Source organism: Rissa tridactyla, chromosome Z, assembly GCF_028500815.1.
Source record: "Rissa tridactyla isolate bRisTri1 chromosome Z, bRisTri1.patW.cur.20221130, whole genome shotgun sequence".
In the NCBI taxonomy this organism is placed as follows: Eukaryota; Metazoa; Chordata; class Aves; order Charadriiformes; family Laridae; genus Rissa; species Rissa tridactyla.
This window is the reverse complement of record NC_071497.1, coordinates 52413520-52432044: the sequence shown is the minus strand read 5'-3', so window position 1 is coordinate 52432044 and position 18525 is coordinate 52413520. Positions and strand designations below refer to the sequence as shown.

General features: G+C 38.6%; 1 protein-coding gene across 3 annotated transcripts in view; it reads right to left on the bottom strand.

Moving 5' to 3' along the window:
• Window positions 1-5826: 5826 nt before the first annotated feature.
• Window positions 5827-18525, bottom strand: part of ZDHHC21 (zinc finger DHHC-type palmitoyltransferase 21) — a 45285-nt gene continuing 32586 nt past the window's right edge. For 2 of the 3 annotated variants that reach the window (XM_054186546.1, XM_054186548.1), the window contains exons 8-9: window positions 14655-14698; window positions 5827-14105 (exon numbers count right to left, since the gene is read on the bottom strand). In XM_054186546.1, coding sequence (XP_054042521.1) covers window positions 13973-14105; window positions 14655-14698 — 177 coding nt within the window. In that variant the 3' untranslated portion in view covers window positions 5827-13972. The remainder of the gene's footprint in view (window positions 14106-14654; window positions 14699-18525) is intronic. The other variant, XM_054186550.1, reaches the window with a different exon arrangement.

The following is an 18525-nucleotide window of genomic DNA, read 5'->3' as shown; positions in this document are numbered from 1 at the left end:
GTGGGATCTCCGTACCTGCCCGCCAGACCCTGCCAAACCGACCAGCAAATTTCCCATTCCCTGCCCACACAAATCGTTCTTCGTTTTCTCTTAGACACAGACTCCCCCTGCCCCCTCACCGACGGCGAGCGGGAGAGCTGCCAGTCCGGCCGGGGGCACGAGGCTTCCGCTGCTCCTCCCTTTGCAGGAGCACAGTGTGCTGCTGGAGAAAAAAGCTCTGCCTTTCTCTTCAGAACAAGATTTATCTCCCCTAACAGGCCTCTCCCCTTTTCACTCAGCAATCAGAACACGCACCAAATGTGCTTTACAGAACATTCTTTTTCAACTCGCTCCAATAATTTCTGATTTTACTATCTGAGAACAATAATGACATTATATGGATTAAAGAAATGAGGAAAATTTAATCGAAATATTTTCTGCAATCACAGTATTTGAAAATAACTTTTCCTAGGCTTCAAAATTTTTGTTTTAAATGCAGCAAAATATAATAAGATTAATTAAAGACACATGTGCATGTGTCAACTCTAAAAAGCAAACAAGACATGAATAATGAAGGCTGACAGAGGCGCAGGAAGCTGGGAGGTTGACAGACGTTATCTGCATGTCAAAATAAAGTTTCATGAATTAAAAAAAACCAAAGTAACATACCTGTCTGTCAACATTTCCCTTTCTACAGTCACACCTCAAGAAGTGCGTCTCAGAATATAACGCCAAAAATACAGGAGAACTTTTTTTCAGAATAGGGTTATTTTTGTTTGTTAACAGCACTTCCAAAGTGACTTTAAAAAATGGGATCCCATTTTCCCAGAATATAATTTTGCAATTTTATGCTTCTGTATAGATGGCATAAATTTTATGGCCTGAAATTAGATAAAAAATATTCTTTTTAAAAAGCAAAAAGTCAAAAGATAGAAATACTTCTGGAACTAGGTTAGTTGATGAAATCTCTGACACGTGGCTTTCCTTGTACCTTATTACCAGAGGTAAGTAAGGTACACTCCAGTTGCTGTCTGTCCTTCAGTTATGATATGACTAAAATTGTACACCTGGATACTTATTTTCACAGACATCGTGGAAAATTATTCTCTGAGATAGTCACATATCCATCAGATTACTGAGCACCAACTCAGAGCCTGGAGAAATCTTGGTCTTTAGGAAACCCAACCAAAATGAGTGTTAGATTCGCTAGTCAGACTCCTCAACCTTGAATTTTGTGGAAAAACAGTCTGATTTAAATATGTGATCAACATCAGCATAGCAAGTTGAACTTAGTTATCCACAGTAGGTAGAAACCTAACCTATGTTCAATCGCACTTGCAGATATTACTTGCATTTAATATTCAACGAAAAAAGCACAATACTTGTACTTTTACTTAAAGTCCCCGAGTGTCACTGAGGTGTATTTTTTTTTGACTGGTCCTCCCTTGTTCATTTAATCAGACATTGCTGCCAGAGAGCTGCCGTGTAAAATTTTCTGAGAAGTGTGTTACTTAGTGTCTTGTTAAAATACACTCAAATCCATTTCCTCTTCACAAGACAAATTACTACCTTTTTAATGAAGTGTGAAATACGAGGAAACTTATTTTCTGATACTTCTAATACTTCTACCTTCCTTTTGGCAGTATGAGGATGAAAAGTAAAATTATTTTATTATTAGAAGACATTTGGTGACCTGTCTTAACTGGAAATAATGACAGAAAATCAATTTAGCAGATCAACTTTTTGGATTCTCTGCTTCTCCATCCTTAGCCTCACTGCAGAAGCATTATTACATGACAAAGCCTCATCAGGCATAAACATATGGAACAATAAATCTCTTTTTTTACCATGTTGTTTCATTCACTCTAAAGCTGGAAGGTTTTTGTTACACAGCTATGTATTCCTCCTCCAACTGTAATGATGCCATTGCAGACCTTAAATTTCTTTCATATTTATCACAATATTGCAAATGATAGCAAGTATCAAGTTTGCAAAATTACACAAGGTTATCTTCCACACTTGTGATTTTCAGCATCATTCAAAAATCTTTGCATCTCCTTTGTCAGAATATTTCGTGGAAATAAAAAAGTGATGGCACCAAAACTTTTGTCACCTTTAACAATGTTCGCCTTGGCATAACTCAGGGGCAGAGAGCACTTGTAGTCCTACTCTGCATAAAGGCAAAAAGAAATGGAGACTGGACACAACAAAAACCTGCTACCTGGTCCCTAGAGAAGGATGTTACAGCAGTGAATAGTGGAGTTTTGACCTCCAGTGAATTCACCGTGGGAGCGTGGACTTTGTGAACGGCAATCGCGAGCACCCAAGATGTGCTGGAATTACTCAGAGCCGGCGGGAGCTCCCAATACCCCGGGGAACTGCTCTGACTGCAATTCTCTGCTCAAAGATCCGCACGACCACGTGCTACAGCCCATAATGTATCGATGGCTGCTCCTGTATCCCACCCACGCACCCCAGCTGTGTCTGGGCTGCGTCATTTGAAGGCTTCAGGGAAGGATCCCGAGCGTCCTGCTGGAGGGCAGCAAGTGTGCATCTCCTGGGGGCAGTGGGGACACACGGCTCGGGTTGTCCTGGGAGCTCTGGAAATCCAGTGTGGGGTTACAGCCTCGGCTTCTGTGCCAGGGGATGTGGCAGGGCGGCATGTGTTACCAAAGACAGGCCTCTGCTTTGTTTATAACAATATGCTAAGTAAAATGTTGTTTGCTTCCTATTAACCTTCTTACTGTGTGAGAAAATGGCTAGTCACTGAGATAATGGTACAGATAGTGATAATGAGGAGACAGCCAGAAATAGCTAATCACAAGGATGGGATAACAAGAAGTAGTTAATCACTTCAAGGTTCTTTTATGTGTCAAGTGTGTACTCCTATACCAATTAGGACAGAGCTGTGGCTACTTCAAGGAACATCCTTATCATCCTCAAGAAGTTGGCAGACTCACAGTAAACTTCTACTGTCCTGAGATGACTCAGTACCTTAAAAGGATAATGTGAGGAAGGGTCTCCTTACCCAAACGACCACCGAGACACTCATGCTAGCACAGAAGTGTTTTGCTGATGCAGCAAAATTTGATACGCATGTGCAAAAAGACTGTTTGGTCATCCTAATGAATATGTCAGTCTAGGTGGAGTTATGTGTTAGGTAGGCGGAATTATGAGAATCTTTTGTGTATAAGTAATGGGTGAACATCCCCAGTAAGGTGTGCTAGATTTGTGGGTTTTCCCCCTAGCACCCGACGTCGAATAAAGCAATTACTCCTCACTGAACTAATTTTGGTTTCGAGAGCTTTTATTCCAGGTGACACGGGCATGCACGGCAGCGCCCCAGCAGGGTATGGCACCTTTCCCCTCGGGCATTGCAGCTCCACCCAAGAAAACCAGAGGTCACGCAGAGAACCGAAGGCAGATCCTGCCAGTCCCAGACGTGCGGCCTGACCCCGTGGGGTAGCGCCCATCACCTAGCAAAAGAAATTATCACATTTCACCTCTGTCGGGCTCGAATCACTGCATTGTCTGCACCCACACCACGTGGGGGAAAAAAAAAAAAAAAAAAAAAGAAAAAAGCAGAGCCACTGTCCCAAATGGCAGCCAACAGGCTGGGGAAGCAGGGATTTTGGGCGCAGCCTACAGGAAAGTCCCAGCTTCGTGGGATAAAATAAGTGAGGTTGTGAAGCATATCCTAAACAGCAAGATCATGCTGTATTTGGGGATAAATTATTACTCAGGCTTGAAAGAGCCGTTACTCCTCAGCAGCACCTGTCCAGTTTGTGTTATGTTCAGCTCTGTGTGACTGAAATACAGTTTTTTGGCTTACTGCATACAAAGCCTACTGCTGCATGCGTCTGATCTTAAACTAATCCTTCAGCAAAGGGCATGTTTTTGAGAAGGGAAGCCTAATGAGAAAAATATTGTGAAACTAGAGGACACACAAAGAATGTGCTGTGACTGATACAAATTCTGGCCTGTTTTTTTTCAAATTAGCTTAGCTGTATTTTATTCAGACTAACACATCCTCCATCCTTCCTCGAGCCTGTTTACTCAGCTGGATATCCACAGGGTCCAATTTTCCCTCCAATTGCCCTTGCACACTAATATAGCTGCGGCTCGTATGGGTAATTGGTCAGCCTACAGCAGTGTTCACATGCATTCGTTCATCTGCACTACCTGGCAGCCTCTTAAAATGAATTTATAGACTCAAAGTACTGTTGAATACTTTGTTTCATTCAGTTTATAAAAGGGCAAAACACATCAAGAAATACTTCCAGAAGCTTTAGGCACTAAAAATACTGCAGTGTACACATTAAAATTATTTTTATGGGCAAGCAGGAATAGATCTCTGTTCCCACACATCAAAAAGAAGGCACACACACACACAAGTAAGTTGTATCTAATTTGTAAATACTAAACTAAATAAATTTCATAGCAGAGACCAACCGGATTTGAAATTATTACATGGGGAAAAGAGGCCCATTGAAACTTCAGACAAGAGAAACTGAAATTGTTGGTAGCAGGCAAGAACATTTTTTTTCCTGAATACACACAGAACACAGAATTTTACAGGTCGGTTTTACGCTGTTGTGGAAGGATCAGTATGGAAGTGATTTTTATTACTGTTATTACCAGAATCCGGTTCTCGGGCTGAAACAGAAGACGCAAATTCTGTGCCACAAACCGTCATCATGTAGTTTGCGCTCCCTTATTCATGAAGTGCCACAATTCAGCTATTTTAATCACTTCCTTGCAGGCATAACTGCTGGCTTTTTTCTTTGGCTCATCATTCTTGCAGTGGATCTTCCCAGGTGTCTAAAATCTTCCCTTTCTTTCTTCTACAGCTGAGACTACTGCTCACACCATACCCAGCAGCTTCTACTTAAGTCCTCTCTGCTACATTTGACTGTGGCCACTAATACCTCTGCACTTCTTTTTACGTGTCTGAATTCAGTATCTCATTTGAAAGAGACCAAAAATGTGCAAAACACTCTGCATTGAAATCTGACATAGATTCACGTGCACACCGAACAGAAGAGTTGCTGATTCAGATGATACATTTAACTGTCTCAAAAAGTGTTCCAAGAATGATTATGTATGATAAAATACAGTGAATAAAAACATACAAGACAAAGACTAAAAAAAACTAAAAAAAAAACCCTTCGGTTTTTGCAATCTGAAAAACGGCGATTTATGTAACTTTTAGTTTATACATACATCAGAGGCTCCTATTCTGGTTGGGCTTATGGAGAACGGTAAACTCTGTCGTGGCATAAATACGCGAGAAGATGCCTGAGTCTCCTGTGCTTGTACCTGCCAATCAGCACACTTTAGAGATTTTATTGTTTTTACCTTATGTAACAAGAGCAAAGAAAAAAAAAGGGGGGGGGCGGGGAAGGGGTGTTAATGCATCAGTATAGTTGCACACACATAATTTAATTATTTAGGCAAGAAATCTAACCAATATTGTAACTAGTGGTGTTTTACAAACAGATAGACCTAACAGAGAAAGTTATCAATGCGTCAGACAACACTCAGTTGTTCTCTTAAAAACAAACAACAAAGCTCAGATAATAAATACCTCACTAACTATTCAGTGATTTTTAACAGTTCAGTTTTCCAAAACTATAATTTGGGATTCTAGCTTAATCTTGTCACAATAAAAAATATTGAGTAATGAGAGTGATTTATAAAAGAATTAGGAAAATCTAAAAACTGATTTGGAAAATATTAGCAAAGTATTTACACAATTTTAAACCAACATAAATGAAATCCAGAGGAGAGAAAGAAACTTTTATTTATTTTTATTTAAAAATAATGTTTTTCAAAAATACAGTACATAAGAAATCTCAATAGGAATGAAAAAATAATCTGTAATTTAAATCAATCCAAAAGAAAAAACAGAAATATTACATGAATAAAAAAAAGAAAGATAAATAAGAGACAATTCATTGTTTCTCAGCTGGACATACTCTTGCACTTTTAGATCTGATTAAAGGAATACCAGAGTAAGTTTCCCTATTTTGATATTATTCAGCCATTCACCTCATACATTATCCATTCAGGCACAACCAGTGCTAGACCTCATAACTTTCGACAAGTCCAGTATAAACATTTTTCAGTATTGTCTGAAAACAGTCAAGATGAAACAAAGACCAATTTAGTAAAAGTCAATCACATGCCCATGTGTGAACTACAAAATTCAGAATGCCAGTTTACAAAGATCAGTGCTATTTTGCTACCTGGCACTCAGATTGAAGCTGTTAAGGAGACAGAGTGATAATTTTCTATCTATAAACTACACTGTGATCTACAGTATATCAGTCTTGGGAATGTGCACAGAAATACTCATTGACCCAGAAACACACATAGATTATAATTTGTTTCATATTTTCTAACTCGAAAAGCACAGGTTCTATGGTACATCTGAATTATTCTAACAGTTATACAGCCGACTCTTAGATGGCAACAACTTTGTTGCAACAACCGACTTTAATCACTCCACCTTAGTTTGGCAAGCCACAAGATGCCACTGAGCAATTTCAGCAGAACTGAAGTCACAGGCGTAACGCAGGTGCTTCAGTACTTCAATGAATCTTGAAGTTCAAATGCTCAGCCACTGAGAAAGTAGTCAAAAAATCTTTTGAAAAACACTTTCAGAAGTTTTCGTTCATGCAGTGTGTTGCGTAAGTACAGACACTGTATTTAGAGTTACCAATTCTTCCCAAAAGCGACACAGTGCATCACTCGACATCACTCAAACAGTTTTGAAGTCCCGGTATTTAGACTAATTTAGAATTAGATTCAACTAATTATTGTAAGAGAAGTAATTAAATTTAACTTTACTAATGCAGGAGACAACTCCCAGTGTATTTTCTGCGCTCTTATGTATTAAAATTATTAATCTTAAAACCCACATATATAAAACAGTCAACATGAAAATTAGGTGCCTGACACACTGTGTAGTAGTAACAATTATTTGTGCTATATTATATATATACTAATTATATTTTGATATAAACAGCATACCAAGCAGGAGTTTGTCACATGTCATGTTTTAAATAACTTTAAACAGCACTGAAATAATCCTTTGTAATGCCTGTGTATTTTCAAATACGCACGTTCACTGAATCAAAGATTTTTAATAATTTGTATAGACAAATATTACTAGCATTGTATTTTACATATAACATTTACTAATGACTGTAAAGCAAAAGATTGCATCTATATTTCAACTGACATATCATTACTTGTTTTTTCCTGAATACAATATGTGAATGTGAATCCTGAATTATCCTGAATGTGAATAACAATGTGATTTGCCATGACATCCCACCAGAACTTGGTGTTTTATTAACAATGTGTTTATAAAGTAATGAGTAAAAATAAATTATCAGGAATATCTGAAGAACAACTCAGAACATACATTTTAAAACAGTTACGTCTGTTAAGAAAGCCTGACCTATGGAAGACTAGGTTTATTCTTAAAATTCCAAGTATGCGAGAATTCAAGTCTTGCAAATGGACCAATTTAAGGAAGGTATTTTTTGGCACAAGAGACATGGATCTTCAGCTGCTAAATGTGCCTGTGGCAGCACCAGAGCATTGCATGTACTGGCTTAGGTCAGGAGATACTGACTTGGGCAACAACAAAGTAAAAATAGCTTGAATTATATACAAAATAATGCTTAAGGTTACAAAAAGATCCAGCTGTGCTTTATTAGAACTAAAAAAGGCAGCACTTGTTCAAAACCCATAAAGAGGTGTGACTTCCTTCTGCATATTTCTGTGTACAGAATCCATAACAGATTTCAAATCTTTTAAGCAACTGACTGCTTGCTCTCAACCCAAACTCAAATGGAACCAGAGAACTTGCATATCAAAAATTACAATTTTTTTTTTTAAATTAAGCCAATATTCCGTATCTCCACACCTTCCCAGGCTACTCTACCACAGTGTCCATTCAGGCCAAGACAACATGAACATGACTGCAGGTAGGACTCTACGCTGCTGTGTGCTCACTGAGACGACATGAAAAGAGCCATCAAAGTTGAAAGTGAGCAGAGGAATGAACAGAACTCATTCAAGGCAGTAACTGTTATGGTACAGAATTCACGACAACAGAAATTATTTTGTCTGGGTAAATGAGACCCGAGTACCCCCAAGAAAGGTTTGATCTCTTACATATATCACGATGGTAATTGCTCACAAGCACTATGTCTTCCTAGGTCAAGGAAATGCTTCTTGAAAACATTCTCATTTGCATTCTGTATTGACCCTTCCTACCATGTAGACATATTACTGAAATACCGAGTGTCAAAAAGCAAAATACCTTGGACAAAAGATCCAGAGCTGAATGAGAAGTCATTATCATCCTGATTTTATGGAAGACGCTATTTGCAGCTTCAACCTCTGAGTTACCAACTAAAGTTATTTTTAAATCTAACTCCCTCTTTTTCAAACACAAAAATTCATCAGGACATTAATGCCAAGAATCAACTACTCAGCAGTAAAACTAAGTTAGCCAAACTTGAGCAAGTCATCTGCTTAAAACAAAGTGCAAAGTAAACTTCTAGAGATCTGGGACCTCTTGTTTCAAAGGTCCTTCAAGGATTCACACTAGTTAGCACACCACAAAATCTAAGGGCAATCAAGGGATAATCTCAAAGTGTGATAAAACGCGCCTCTACCTCTTACCTGACCACTAACGTGATGTCGTTGGGAGATAACAAGTTGAGGCCTACCAGGACTTGAAAAAGCACACACACTACTCATTCAACCTAGTCAAGAGCTAGTAGAGAGCACAAAGTGGCTATCAAGTATGACTAACACCAATTTATATTGAGGGCAGAAAAGAAAAATCCTTTCAGAGGGAAATGGTCTGACTGAGAAGGGACAGGCCCTGAGAAATGTATACAATGGGCTTATGCTATTTATATAAAAACCCATCTAAGATCATTTTTGTCAGTGCTGCCAGACAGCTACAATGCTCAGTTAGATCACTTCATTAGAGTCAAGCCTTTGTCCGCAGACTTTAACATCAGACATGAGATTTTGCGTTGAAACAAAAGCTAGTAATTTCCTGAAGTGCAAAAACCAAAACAGTACCCTTTGTCTCGTGACAGATAACTTTCAATCGGTTACAAGACTATGAATAAAAGTGTATTTCTTATACACAATGCTAAAAAAATCAATTTATTATGCTTGCACACACAACACAACAGTAGAAGTACAAGACTAATGAGAAATACTAGGTGGTGCTAAGTAAGATCCACATTGTTTACTCAACTCTTACTCTTCAGAAAGTACACTTAGTTTTTATTTTAGGAATAGCTTAGAAGTGCTAATACAGTACCATTGATGGGAATATATGTAGAATAAGGAACAATTTTTGTCCACAAAGATCAAGACACCACCATACAAAGAAAACACTTTTAAGGAACGCAATGATATTTCCAGTTGGGATATTGAGATGAGCCAGTCAACATTATTTGTCTTAGTGATATGGTCGTTCCAACAAAGCTACACTGGCTTCTTTTTTATGAGCTGCAGCAAAATCGAGTGTGTGGTGAAGACAAAGGGTGGAGATAGCCAAGTTAAATAATACATCTAAGTGACAGCATCCTCAAGTACGTGACAGGAACACTCTGCTATAAGTGAGGTATTGCTGGCAGGAAGGCTGGCCAAATATGGTAAATAATGCACTACAAAAAAAGTGTTTCACATTAACTATTTCAGGTTACCAGAAAACTCATCTTATTATCATGGTTCATCTGAATGCAAAGTTGACTTCAGAAAGATTCTCTCTCACATTACTGTAGAAATGCTGTCTTTGCCACCTACATTCCTGACATTGGCATACAATGGCCAAAAAAACAAAGCATGAATTCATAATTTCTGAAAAGTATCATTTACTGACTAAAACTGGACGACTGTAAAATGAACATTGAAAAACATCATAAAATGTGGCATGTGTATTTAACTGTGTAACTCCTGCTCTTTGCAATCTCACTTCATTTGGTAAACTTTGGTAACGAATCAAAACAATTCTTCTGGCCCCATCTCCATTTTCTCGGTGGTTTTATGAATCTTCCCTTCACATTAGCCCACTATAGATTCAAAACAAGGAGGAAGCTGCCTCGTTCAAAATCCATCCTACCCCTTGGTTCTTAGACAGTTTCTTACTTGTGAATCCTCCTCAAGACTGAAAATGATCTCAGCTACTCTACCAGCTGTTCGATGGAACCTGTCCTTCAAACCAAAAGATCAGAGGATCAGTTGGTAAACATTATTTAATGTAGAATCTTTTATTTTAGACATCAGGATTCTTCAAATGAAATCTCAAATCTCTGATATTACAAGAAGACAGCAAGGGAGCATTCTTTGGCCCTTTGGTACCCCGTAGTGCAAATAAACCAATTATTTTCAAATGTTTTCAGGATGTTTTTCATTAGTGTTTTGACTTCTCTTTGTATCCCTCAGGAAATCAAATATTGTTAACTTCATAGCCAATATCCACCATGCTTAATAAAGCATTTGTAGTTCTGATGTGATATTAAGATGAAATTCATTAATACTGTCTATGAAATTTTTTAAACGAGTAACAATGACAAGCACAAATTAGTCTTGGGAATGCAGTTTCTTCTAAAACCAAAAATCATGAAGGAGAGCTAGAGGGAAGGAAGTGGGATTTCAAAGTAAAGGTTTGAAGGATTTCAAGGATCACAAGGTTTAAAAGATTTCAAATTAGATCGTAAAAGTCTACCTGATCTTTCCCTGCTGCAACAACTCTGAGAATCAGTTTCAGAAACATTACTCTAATAAACTAATAACATGATAGGGTCATTGGCTAAAAGTTTAAAAAATATTTTGATTAGTTTTACACTTTTGGAGGCCTGTTGTTCAAAGAATAAAGCTCAGTGCCTCCTAAACAAATTCTCCCTTCTCTCCTCCACGTTCTCGGAAATGGGACAAAAGATAAACTAGCTGCCTTAATCAGATTCCATATTGATTCCTAATGTTAAGGATGAATGGGAGACTGAGAAAAAATATATCTACAAAAAAAATTCAACAGTAAGAATACATTTGAGAAATTGTGAATCTGCGAAATTACCATGTTCCCTTGAGAGGATCTTCGTGTGCATCATTTACTTAAACGTATACTTGACACTTCAGCCTCAAGGTTTGTCTTCTGGCCATTTAAGTAAGCGCCTTAGAATTTACAGATTTGTAATTTATAATGGGTTGTTTGAGAGTGGAATGGTTCTGAAGATTTTCTAGACAAACCCGTCGCGCTGCACTACCACCTGCGGCAGCCCTGGGTCTGGCTCCGCTCACCCAAGACGCTCCCCATCTCCGAGACCCCAACCCCACGGCCAGCCCAAACCCACCCAATTCTTCCTCCCGTCACCCACCGCGTCATCACTGACGTAGGCAGGCGGCCACGCGCGCGCGCGCTACCGCTGCGCACCGTTGGCCGACAGAGGGCGCTGTGAGAGCGGGGGAGCACGCCCTGCAGCCTGCCGTGCGCCCCCACGGGGGGCACAATCCCCGCACCCCATCCCACCCCGTCCCAGGCGGGGAGGTTTGCGCCCACGGCCCGCGGTGCGTTGAGATGAGTGTTCGATCCCAACTGGCTTCTCTGTGGGGCTGGTACCGCCTTCCGCTGGAGAATAGCGGAATGTAGCGCCGCGGGATGACATCATCTTGGGCTGCTTGAAGGTTTTTATCCCCACAAAGCAAGTAAAAATTAACGGCCCCATGATTTCACCGGATGTCATGTACAAAAATTAATTACATGGCTTATAACTGAGGTTCCTGCCGTCAAGCAGATTCTGTATTACAGATTTGGTTCTGCATTCACAGTTAAATTAACTGAAACAATGATATCAGAAAACAGAAAGAATAATCATATGCCCCCACAGGGAATGTATCAAGAATAGTTAAATTCTTGATCCTCTTTCTTAATAAGCTTCAGAAAAGTACGATCTGCTAACTATGATAATTGATTAAAACAGATAGTATGTTTTGCTCATGAAACAGACTTAAATATTGGCACATAAAACGAAACTGCTGCTATTCTCCTAGGTGTTTCACAGGGATTATAGTAGTGGAATTCCTTAAAAAAAGAATACTGCCATTACTTTATAATGTATATGCACATTTTTTTTAATTTCAAGCACTGCTTCAGCCTTTCCATCCACTTTCCTCAATATTCCTTTTGTTTAAATATTGCTGCCAATACCATCCTAAAGACAGTCTAAACTCATGTCCAAAAATGCTGTGAAAAAAAATGGTTGAATATTAGGCCTCAAATTTAAATGATGAGAATATTGCATCTATTTTTATAAGGACTGGAAAAGTAAAGTCGGTTCAAATGTTAGAGGTTTACAAAAGCTGAAAATTTAAGTGATTTTTAAGATGTATCTTTTGGAAGTTTCAATGAATCACCAAAACCTTTTAATTCAATGCAGGGACACCAACATTGGCAGTGACCATGTTAAGATTTTAAGACAGCTGATTTAAAAATCCACTATGAATACCACTCATGACAACTCTAGCCCTTCTTTTTGAATGAACCGTTCACAAACGAACTATTACTCTCTCCAAACACAACCTACATAAATTACATCCTGCTTTTGTGCCTTTCATTGTCCTGTTGCATGACTGTCATTTAAGGTGGATCCTAGTCCTGTTAGACCGGACAACAAACACAGAAAACAGCATAAGGGAAAACGCTGAAGTTGTGAATTTCTCATAAAAATTCACAGAACTTTCAAAAATTATCTCATGCCCGTATTTGCATAGATACAGAGGGCTATAATAAATTACATAGTTTTTCCAGATACAGCAAAGCTGAGCCAGTACTTTGGGAATCGTCATTTTACCAGCTGTAATCTTAAGGATGCTTTCTTTGGTTAACTACTTCCACACATAAAGGGCCCAAAACAAGCTATCGTACATCAATGTAGTACCCTATTAAAACAGTTCACATTCTTTACATGTTAGTAGCAAATATCTGTATTTAAGTATAAATATTTTTAAATATTTTCACATATATTTCCAACATACTAACAGACCAATTCCAGCTAATCATGAATGCACAAAAATTTATAACTTTATTGACAATATACTCTTCTTTATGGTACATTATACTAATTAATTGAATCTACTTTTTTTAAAATTAAATCATTCTAATATTTGCACCATAAAACTTCTTTGTTGAATTATTGCAAAGAAATCCTTGGAATATAGGGAAAACATGCTTTCTACCTGCATATTTTACCCTGGAACATTTCATCGCTTTTGTTGACATAAAGACATGAATACTTTCCACTAAGATCACATCTATGTAGAAAGGTAGCTGTAAGATGTAAGATTTCTCTATATAAACACATACATTTATGTTTATTCATAAAAACCTTTCTGAGGAAGGCTTAGGAAGAAGTCTGCCTCAGTTTTAAATGTTACCTTTTACAGTGCAGTTGCTGCAGGATAAATAAATGGCAGTATCAGTGAATTTTAAATGCATGTAGCTAAAAAAAGACATGAACATTATCTAGACAGACCTACTGATAAAAAACACTTAAAAAAATTCAAGGCAGAATAAGACACTTAGTGGGAAAGCTAACAATCAATGTAAACTTCAGTGTTTCCTACCAAAAAAAAAAATCAAAATAGGCAGTATCAAACAAATAGTGTAAGAGTGCATTCCAGTCATTTGGTTTTGGTATTAAGCTCAAAGACAAAAGAAATCCCTTTGGAAAGCTAATGTGAAAGCAGATATGCCTAAAGTTAAACATACAACTTGTATTAATCTCAGAACAGAATCAAGACCACTATTAAAATAAAGCCTGGGGCACATTGTGATACCTACGATTGGTGGGAGGATTTTAATTGACTTGAAGACTGTCACAGTCCCCATTATCATAAAACCTGTAACGCGCTTCCAGCATGGAGGACCCATCTGTGCCCACCATCCATCTGTTCAGACGTGATTGGCAAAGTGGTAGGGAACTCGTAGTGGTTGCCTCTGCCTGAAAGGAATAAACCACAGGATCTTCCAGTGGGTGCCAAAAACTTCTGAGAAGGTCTGCTGCCATGGCTTTCGGGGCCTTGATCTACAGAAGACAGCATTATTAGTGAAAGACAGCACGCCCACGGTGCACTTCAGTCAGCTAGAACAATGCAGGTTGGCTGGGGATCCATTACTGGACTCTGATGAATTGTGTCCCAGCATCACAAATACAGCTTTTCTCTCATTACGGCACGCAGCTGAGACTTAACTTTGGAGAACAGAAACTATCTGTGTCATCAATCAACTGAAGGCAACTTTTGAAGCAGAGGAGAACCTCAGAATCAATGAAATGTATGTCAAGACACAGCAGAAAGTGTCTTTTGATCTGTACTTTTGAAAGAAAATACAGTCCCACTGGCTTTGGGTAGGGAAGGAATGGGAATAACATGAGGCTACTTTATGCACAACCAATATTAAAAGATTAGTGAGCTGCTGCTAGGGATAAAAAGTACAGGGCACAGTACCGTGCAAAATGATCTTAACAAAGTGCCTTCAGTTCCTTTTCTTTCTCACACAGTTAAAAAAAAAAAAAAACAACCAGCTACTCCTTTAGCTTGTCAGCAAATAAATGTAGAAATTTTACAGCACTTACATGTCTTCACAACAGTTTGACATTTTTTCTATACTTGTAGTGTCCTGTTGAAGAAAAGAAAACACAATGAAAAAGTATTTACATTCCTAACTGTTAAAACGTCATTATGAAAGCAACTAAATAAAGCAGGGAATCAATTCTTAGCTTACACTGCTTTGGCATTAGTCCAGTGGGTTACATATTACTCATATACTGTATTAGTTGTAAACAGCTGTGAGATTATATGCACAAATTTACTCAGTCTGTTAAATGACTTTTACAAACATGATATGAAACTATACTGTGTAGTTTTACTATGACAGCACATGACACAGAAGGTCAACAAAAACTTACAGCATTATTACAGCTAAAATTAATTCAGATATTACAATTAATTCATGCGACATTTAGGAGTAATGTAAGGTAGATTCTTGCTATACTTTTCACAAGCACCCATTCCAGACAAGTAGTCCGCTGAGATAACCACAGGAAAGTTTAGTAAAATGCAACTATTAACAGATGTAGTATTTTGAAAAGCAGGAGATACTAAGAAGTTTTAGAATAGTTATTATCATGAGTATTATAATGCAAACAGTGCCACTAGGAATATACCATCAGTTTCCATAGTCTCTACAGGTAAATACCAAATATAGAAATTATTCTCTTAAAATGTAACAAAAACTAAATACTATGCAGAGTGAAGGTACCCCTGCAGCTTACGGTAAATTAAATTCATATTTTTCTGAACATGATTAATCTAATTAATCACAAGGTTTTATAATTAACAAATCAATTTAAGCTTAGCTTGTCCCCAAATAAAACTTTTAAAACTACCAGTAATAGTACTTTTTTCTCACTTTCGCACTATATATTAAAAAAAGTTTGCTTTGCAACCATCACTTCAACTCCACAGTTTTTGGCATTTTCAATGCACATTCACAGGTCATTATATCCCAAAATCACTCATGAGGTCCAAAATACAGTAATTGAAATATTTCTCATGGTTCCATCTCCTTTTCGTGGCAGCTTGATATTTCCCATTGCTGTTCATCAATTTAGGCATGCACATAATGCACCTGTCAGATTAGACTAGCATTTGAATGAAACCAAGAGCTAGTCTCTATTGTCCCAGCCATACAGAGACACAAGGGCTGTGGTTTAATTAGGCTGTGACTTCATTGTCATCTGGAAGCACTACCTAGCGATAAAACCATACTGTGTTCCCTGATTGTTCCTGCCATCAGTGCATCCAATTCAGTGCAGGCACTGCTGGGATTCTGCCACCATCTTTCAGAAAGTTTTGAAGGGGAAGGGTGAAACGTGAGTGGGAAATAATGCACAGGAAGCTGCTTCCCTGCTTCGCCAGACATGGGTGGCCTCAACTCCCCTCCCAAATTTGGTCCTTCTGTATCCACTTCCTGGCTCTGATGAGTTTTGGAACAGGATCCCTTACCACATGCTAAACAGCAAAAATCTCAATTCTGTCCGCGACCTACCCAGCTGAATTCCAGACGCACTATGGCAAAGGAGAGGCATCCCCTCTTCTCACAACAACCCACCAGGAGGCACAAATTCTTCCCTCTTTGTGCAGAGCAGGCATGCCCACCACAGACCACATAAATCATTCTGGCCCCATCATTAGGTGGATTTGAACAACCCCTCAATAGTGAGAGAGGACAGGACTGGAGGCAGCAGACTGTAAACACTCTCTGTTGCTTCGATTCCCATAGATAAGCTGCTTCTCCTCTGCACCTTATGGGCCTGTCTAGTGCGTTGCCCCTCACCTGCCACAGGTGGCAGGGAAGCAACACAAGGCACAAGCCATTCTCCTTGTTGGGGCAGGACCTGACTCCACAGCCCAGGGACGCTCCGCTTCCTTGGGCCCACTTTTTGTCCAACTCCGGTCAGGGAAAACACCACCTTTGCTGACAACAGAAAATCACACACAGCTTTCTGAATAAAAAAGGACTAAGTAAGCACAGATACTACTTCCATGACAGTTCCGTGAGGTTGTGACAGCATTTTCATGAAATGCCATAGCTCCTTCCGTAACCGCAAAAATATCTCAGCTCTCGGAATTATCCTCCAGTCAACTTAAAGCCGTCTACCTGATAGTACAAAACAATATTGGTATGTCTGAAAGCAATGATTGCTAATGATTTTTCGTACATTGGTAGCATGCTAGTCCAGACTATAATTGATTTCTATCTATCAAAGATTTATGCCATCGTTTCACAAAAGCAGCCTTAAAACAACTTTCAGTGCAGAAGTAACATAGCAAAACAGTACCTTAAATATGGCTTTTTGCCTTGTTTCTCCATTGTTGATTCATTAAAACGTTTGTACTCGTCCCTAAAATACTGAATTTGAGATTTTTGGAGGAATTCCCAGGTTGGGAACTGGGGGTTGTATTTCATTTAATTGTTATCATGGCATGTTATCAAGACCTGAAAGATGCTCATCAGGGTCTGCTGCCCTCAGAAATGTAACCCATTACATTAATGAACAAAGCAAAAGCGCCAAAACAGGAACTGCAGAAAATGGCTGTAAGAAAAGACTGTGAAGCTTCCACGCCTTTAAAACATACTAAGGATTTTAGTTAGTTAGGAAGTCAAAGGAAATCCTCCCTTCCTTCCTTCTTCCTTCTTCCATTAAAATGCCAACATCTACTCTAGAATACTTCTGCTTTACAGTAAAGGAATTGGGACCAAGCAGTGAATCCTTCACTTCTGGGATACTTTTTCAGAATTAAAAAAACTTTACAGCCACATTTTAAAAGCTGTGAACTAGGGCTGGAGGGAATGGGAGCAAACATCTCTCTGAAGTTGAGCTGCTTAACAAGTCCTGGCGACTGAATTTAAGAAACCAAATTCCCCTCACAGCTTCCCTCCCCCAACACTGCTGCCAAACAGCTGGGCTCATTCAAAATGTACTTTCATTTCAGAGCGAAACAATTTACCTTTTTGCATGAGAGTGAAACTTCACAGCACCTCAGGAAAACTTGGTAGCCCCTCTGGAGACAGGAGAGGAAGAAAAGGGAGAGGGCCACAGCTGAACTTTTGGCCTATTATTTAAGGCATTCTTCTCAGGAAAATTATTTTTTCTTCTTTTTGAGACAGGAGGACCAGAATAACCACTACTCTTCCAAATGACAAGGTGTTCTGTTGATTAACACATCTCACAAATGGCTTTCAACCAGAATATCATCTCTCTTAATTATGCATTTGATGTATACCAAGGTTTTGCTACAACATCAGTATTACTGTGTTGAGCCTAAGAGGCTTTGGCTGTCTGCATCTACTATCAGCTTGGATTACTATTAATACAAATAGAACTCTGCTAAGATTTTTTTTTTCCCCCAGACTCACAGCTAATGCTGATGTTAAAATCTTTTGGAGAATTGGCAGTCATTCAAAAATTGAAAATAACTTGGTATGAGCAAACATGGCATATCTATTGAGTCCTAGTAATCTCTATCTCCAAAAATCCTGTATAATTCACAATTGCATAGAAGACAAATTTGACTAACCCACAATTGATTAATTTCACGTGATAGGTCTTCTGGACCCCCAAAGTCATCATCCAGATGGAAAACAACTATTGTTCGTCCACCTGTTTATTCGGAGATACATACCCACTGATAAACATCTTAAAGCAATGAGGGGAAAAAAAATCATACCTTAGTAAGAAAGGCAAAAGAAATTAGAGGAAATAAACACAGCAATCACTAAAAACGTATCACCTTAAAACAAGAAGAAAAGGGCAACGGGTTCAGATTCTGCTGAGGGGATGAGGAATGTTCTTTTGCTTTGAGGACTTACTACAAGTCTGTAAGAGCAGCTTGTCCACGTTAAGTAAAGTAAGCTACTGCCACAGCTAAGACTGTTACGAG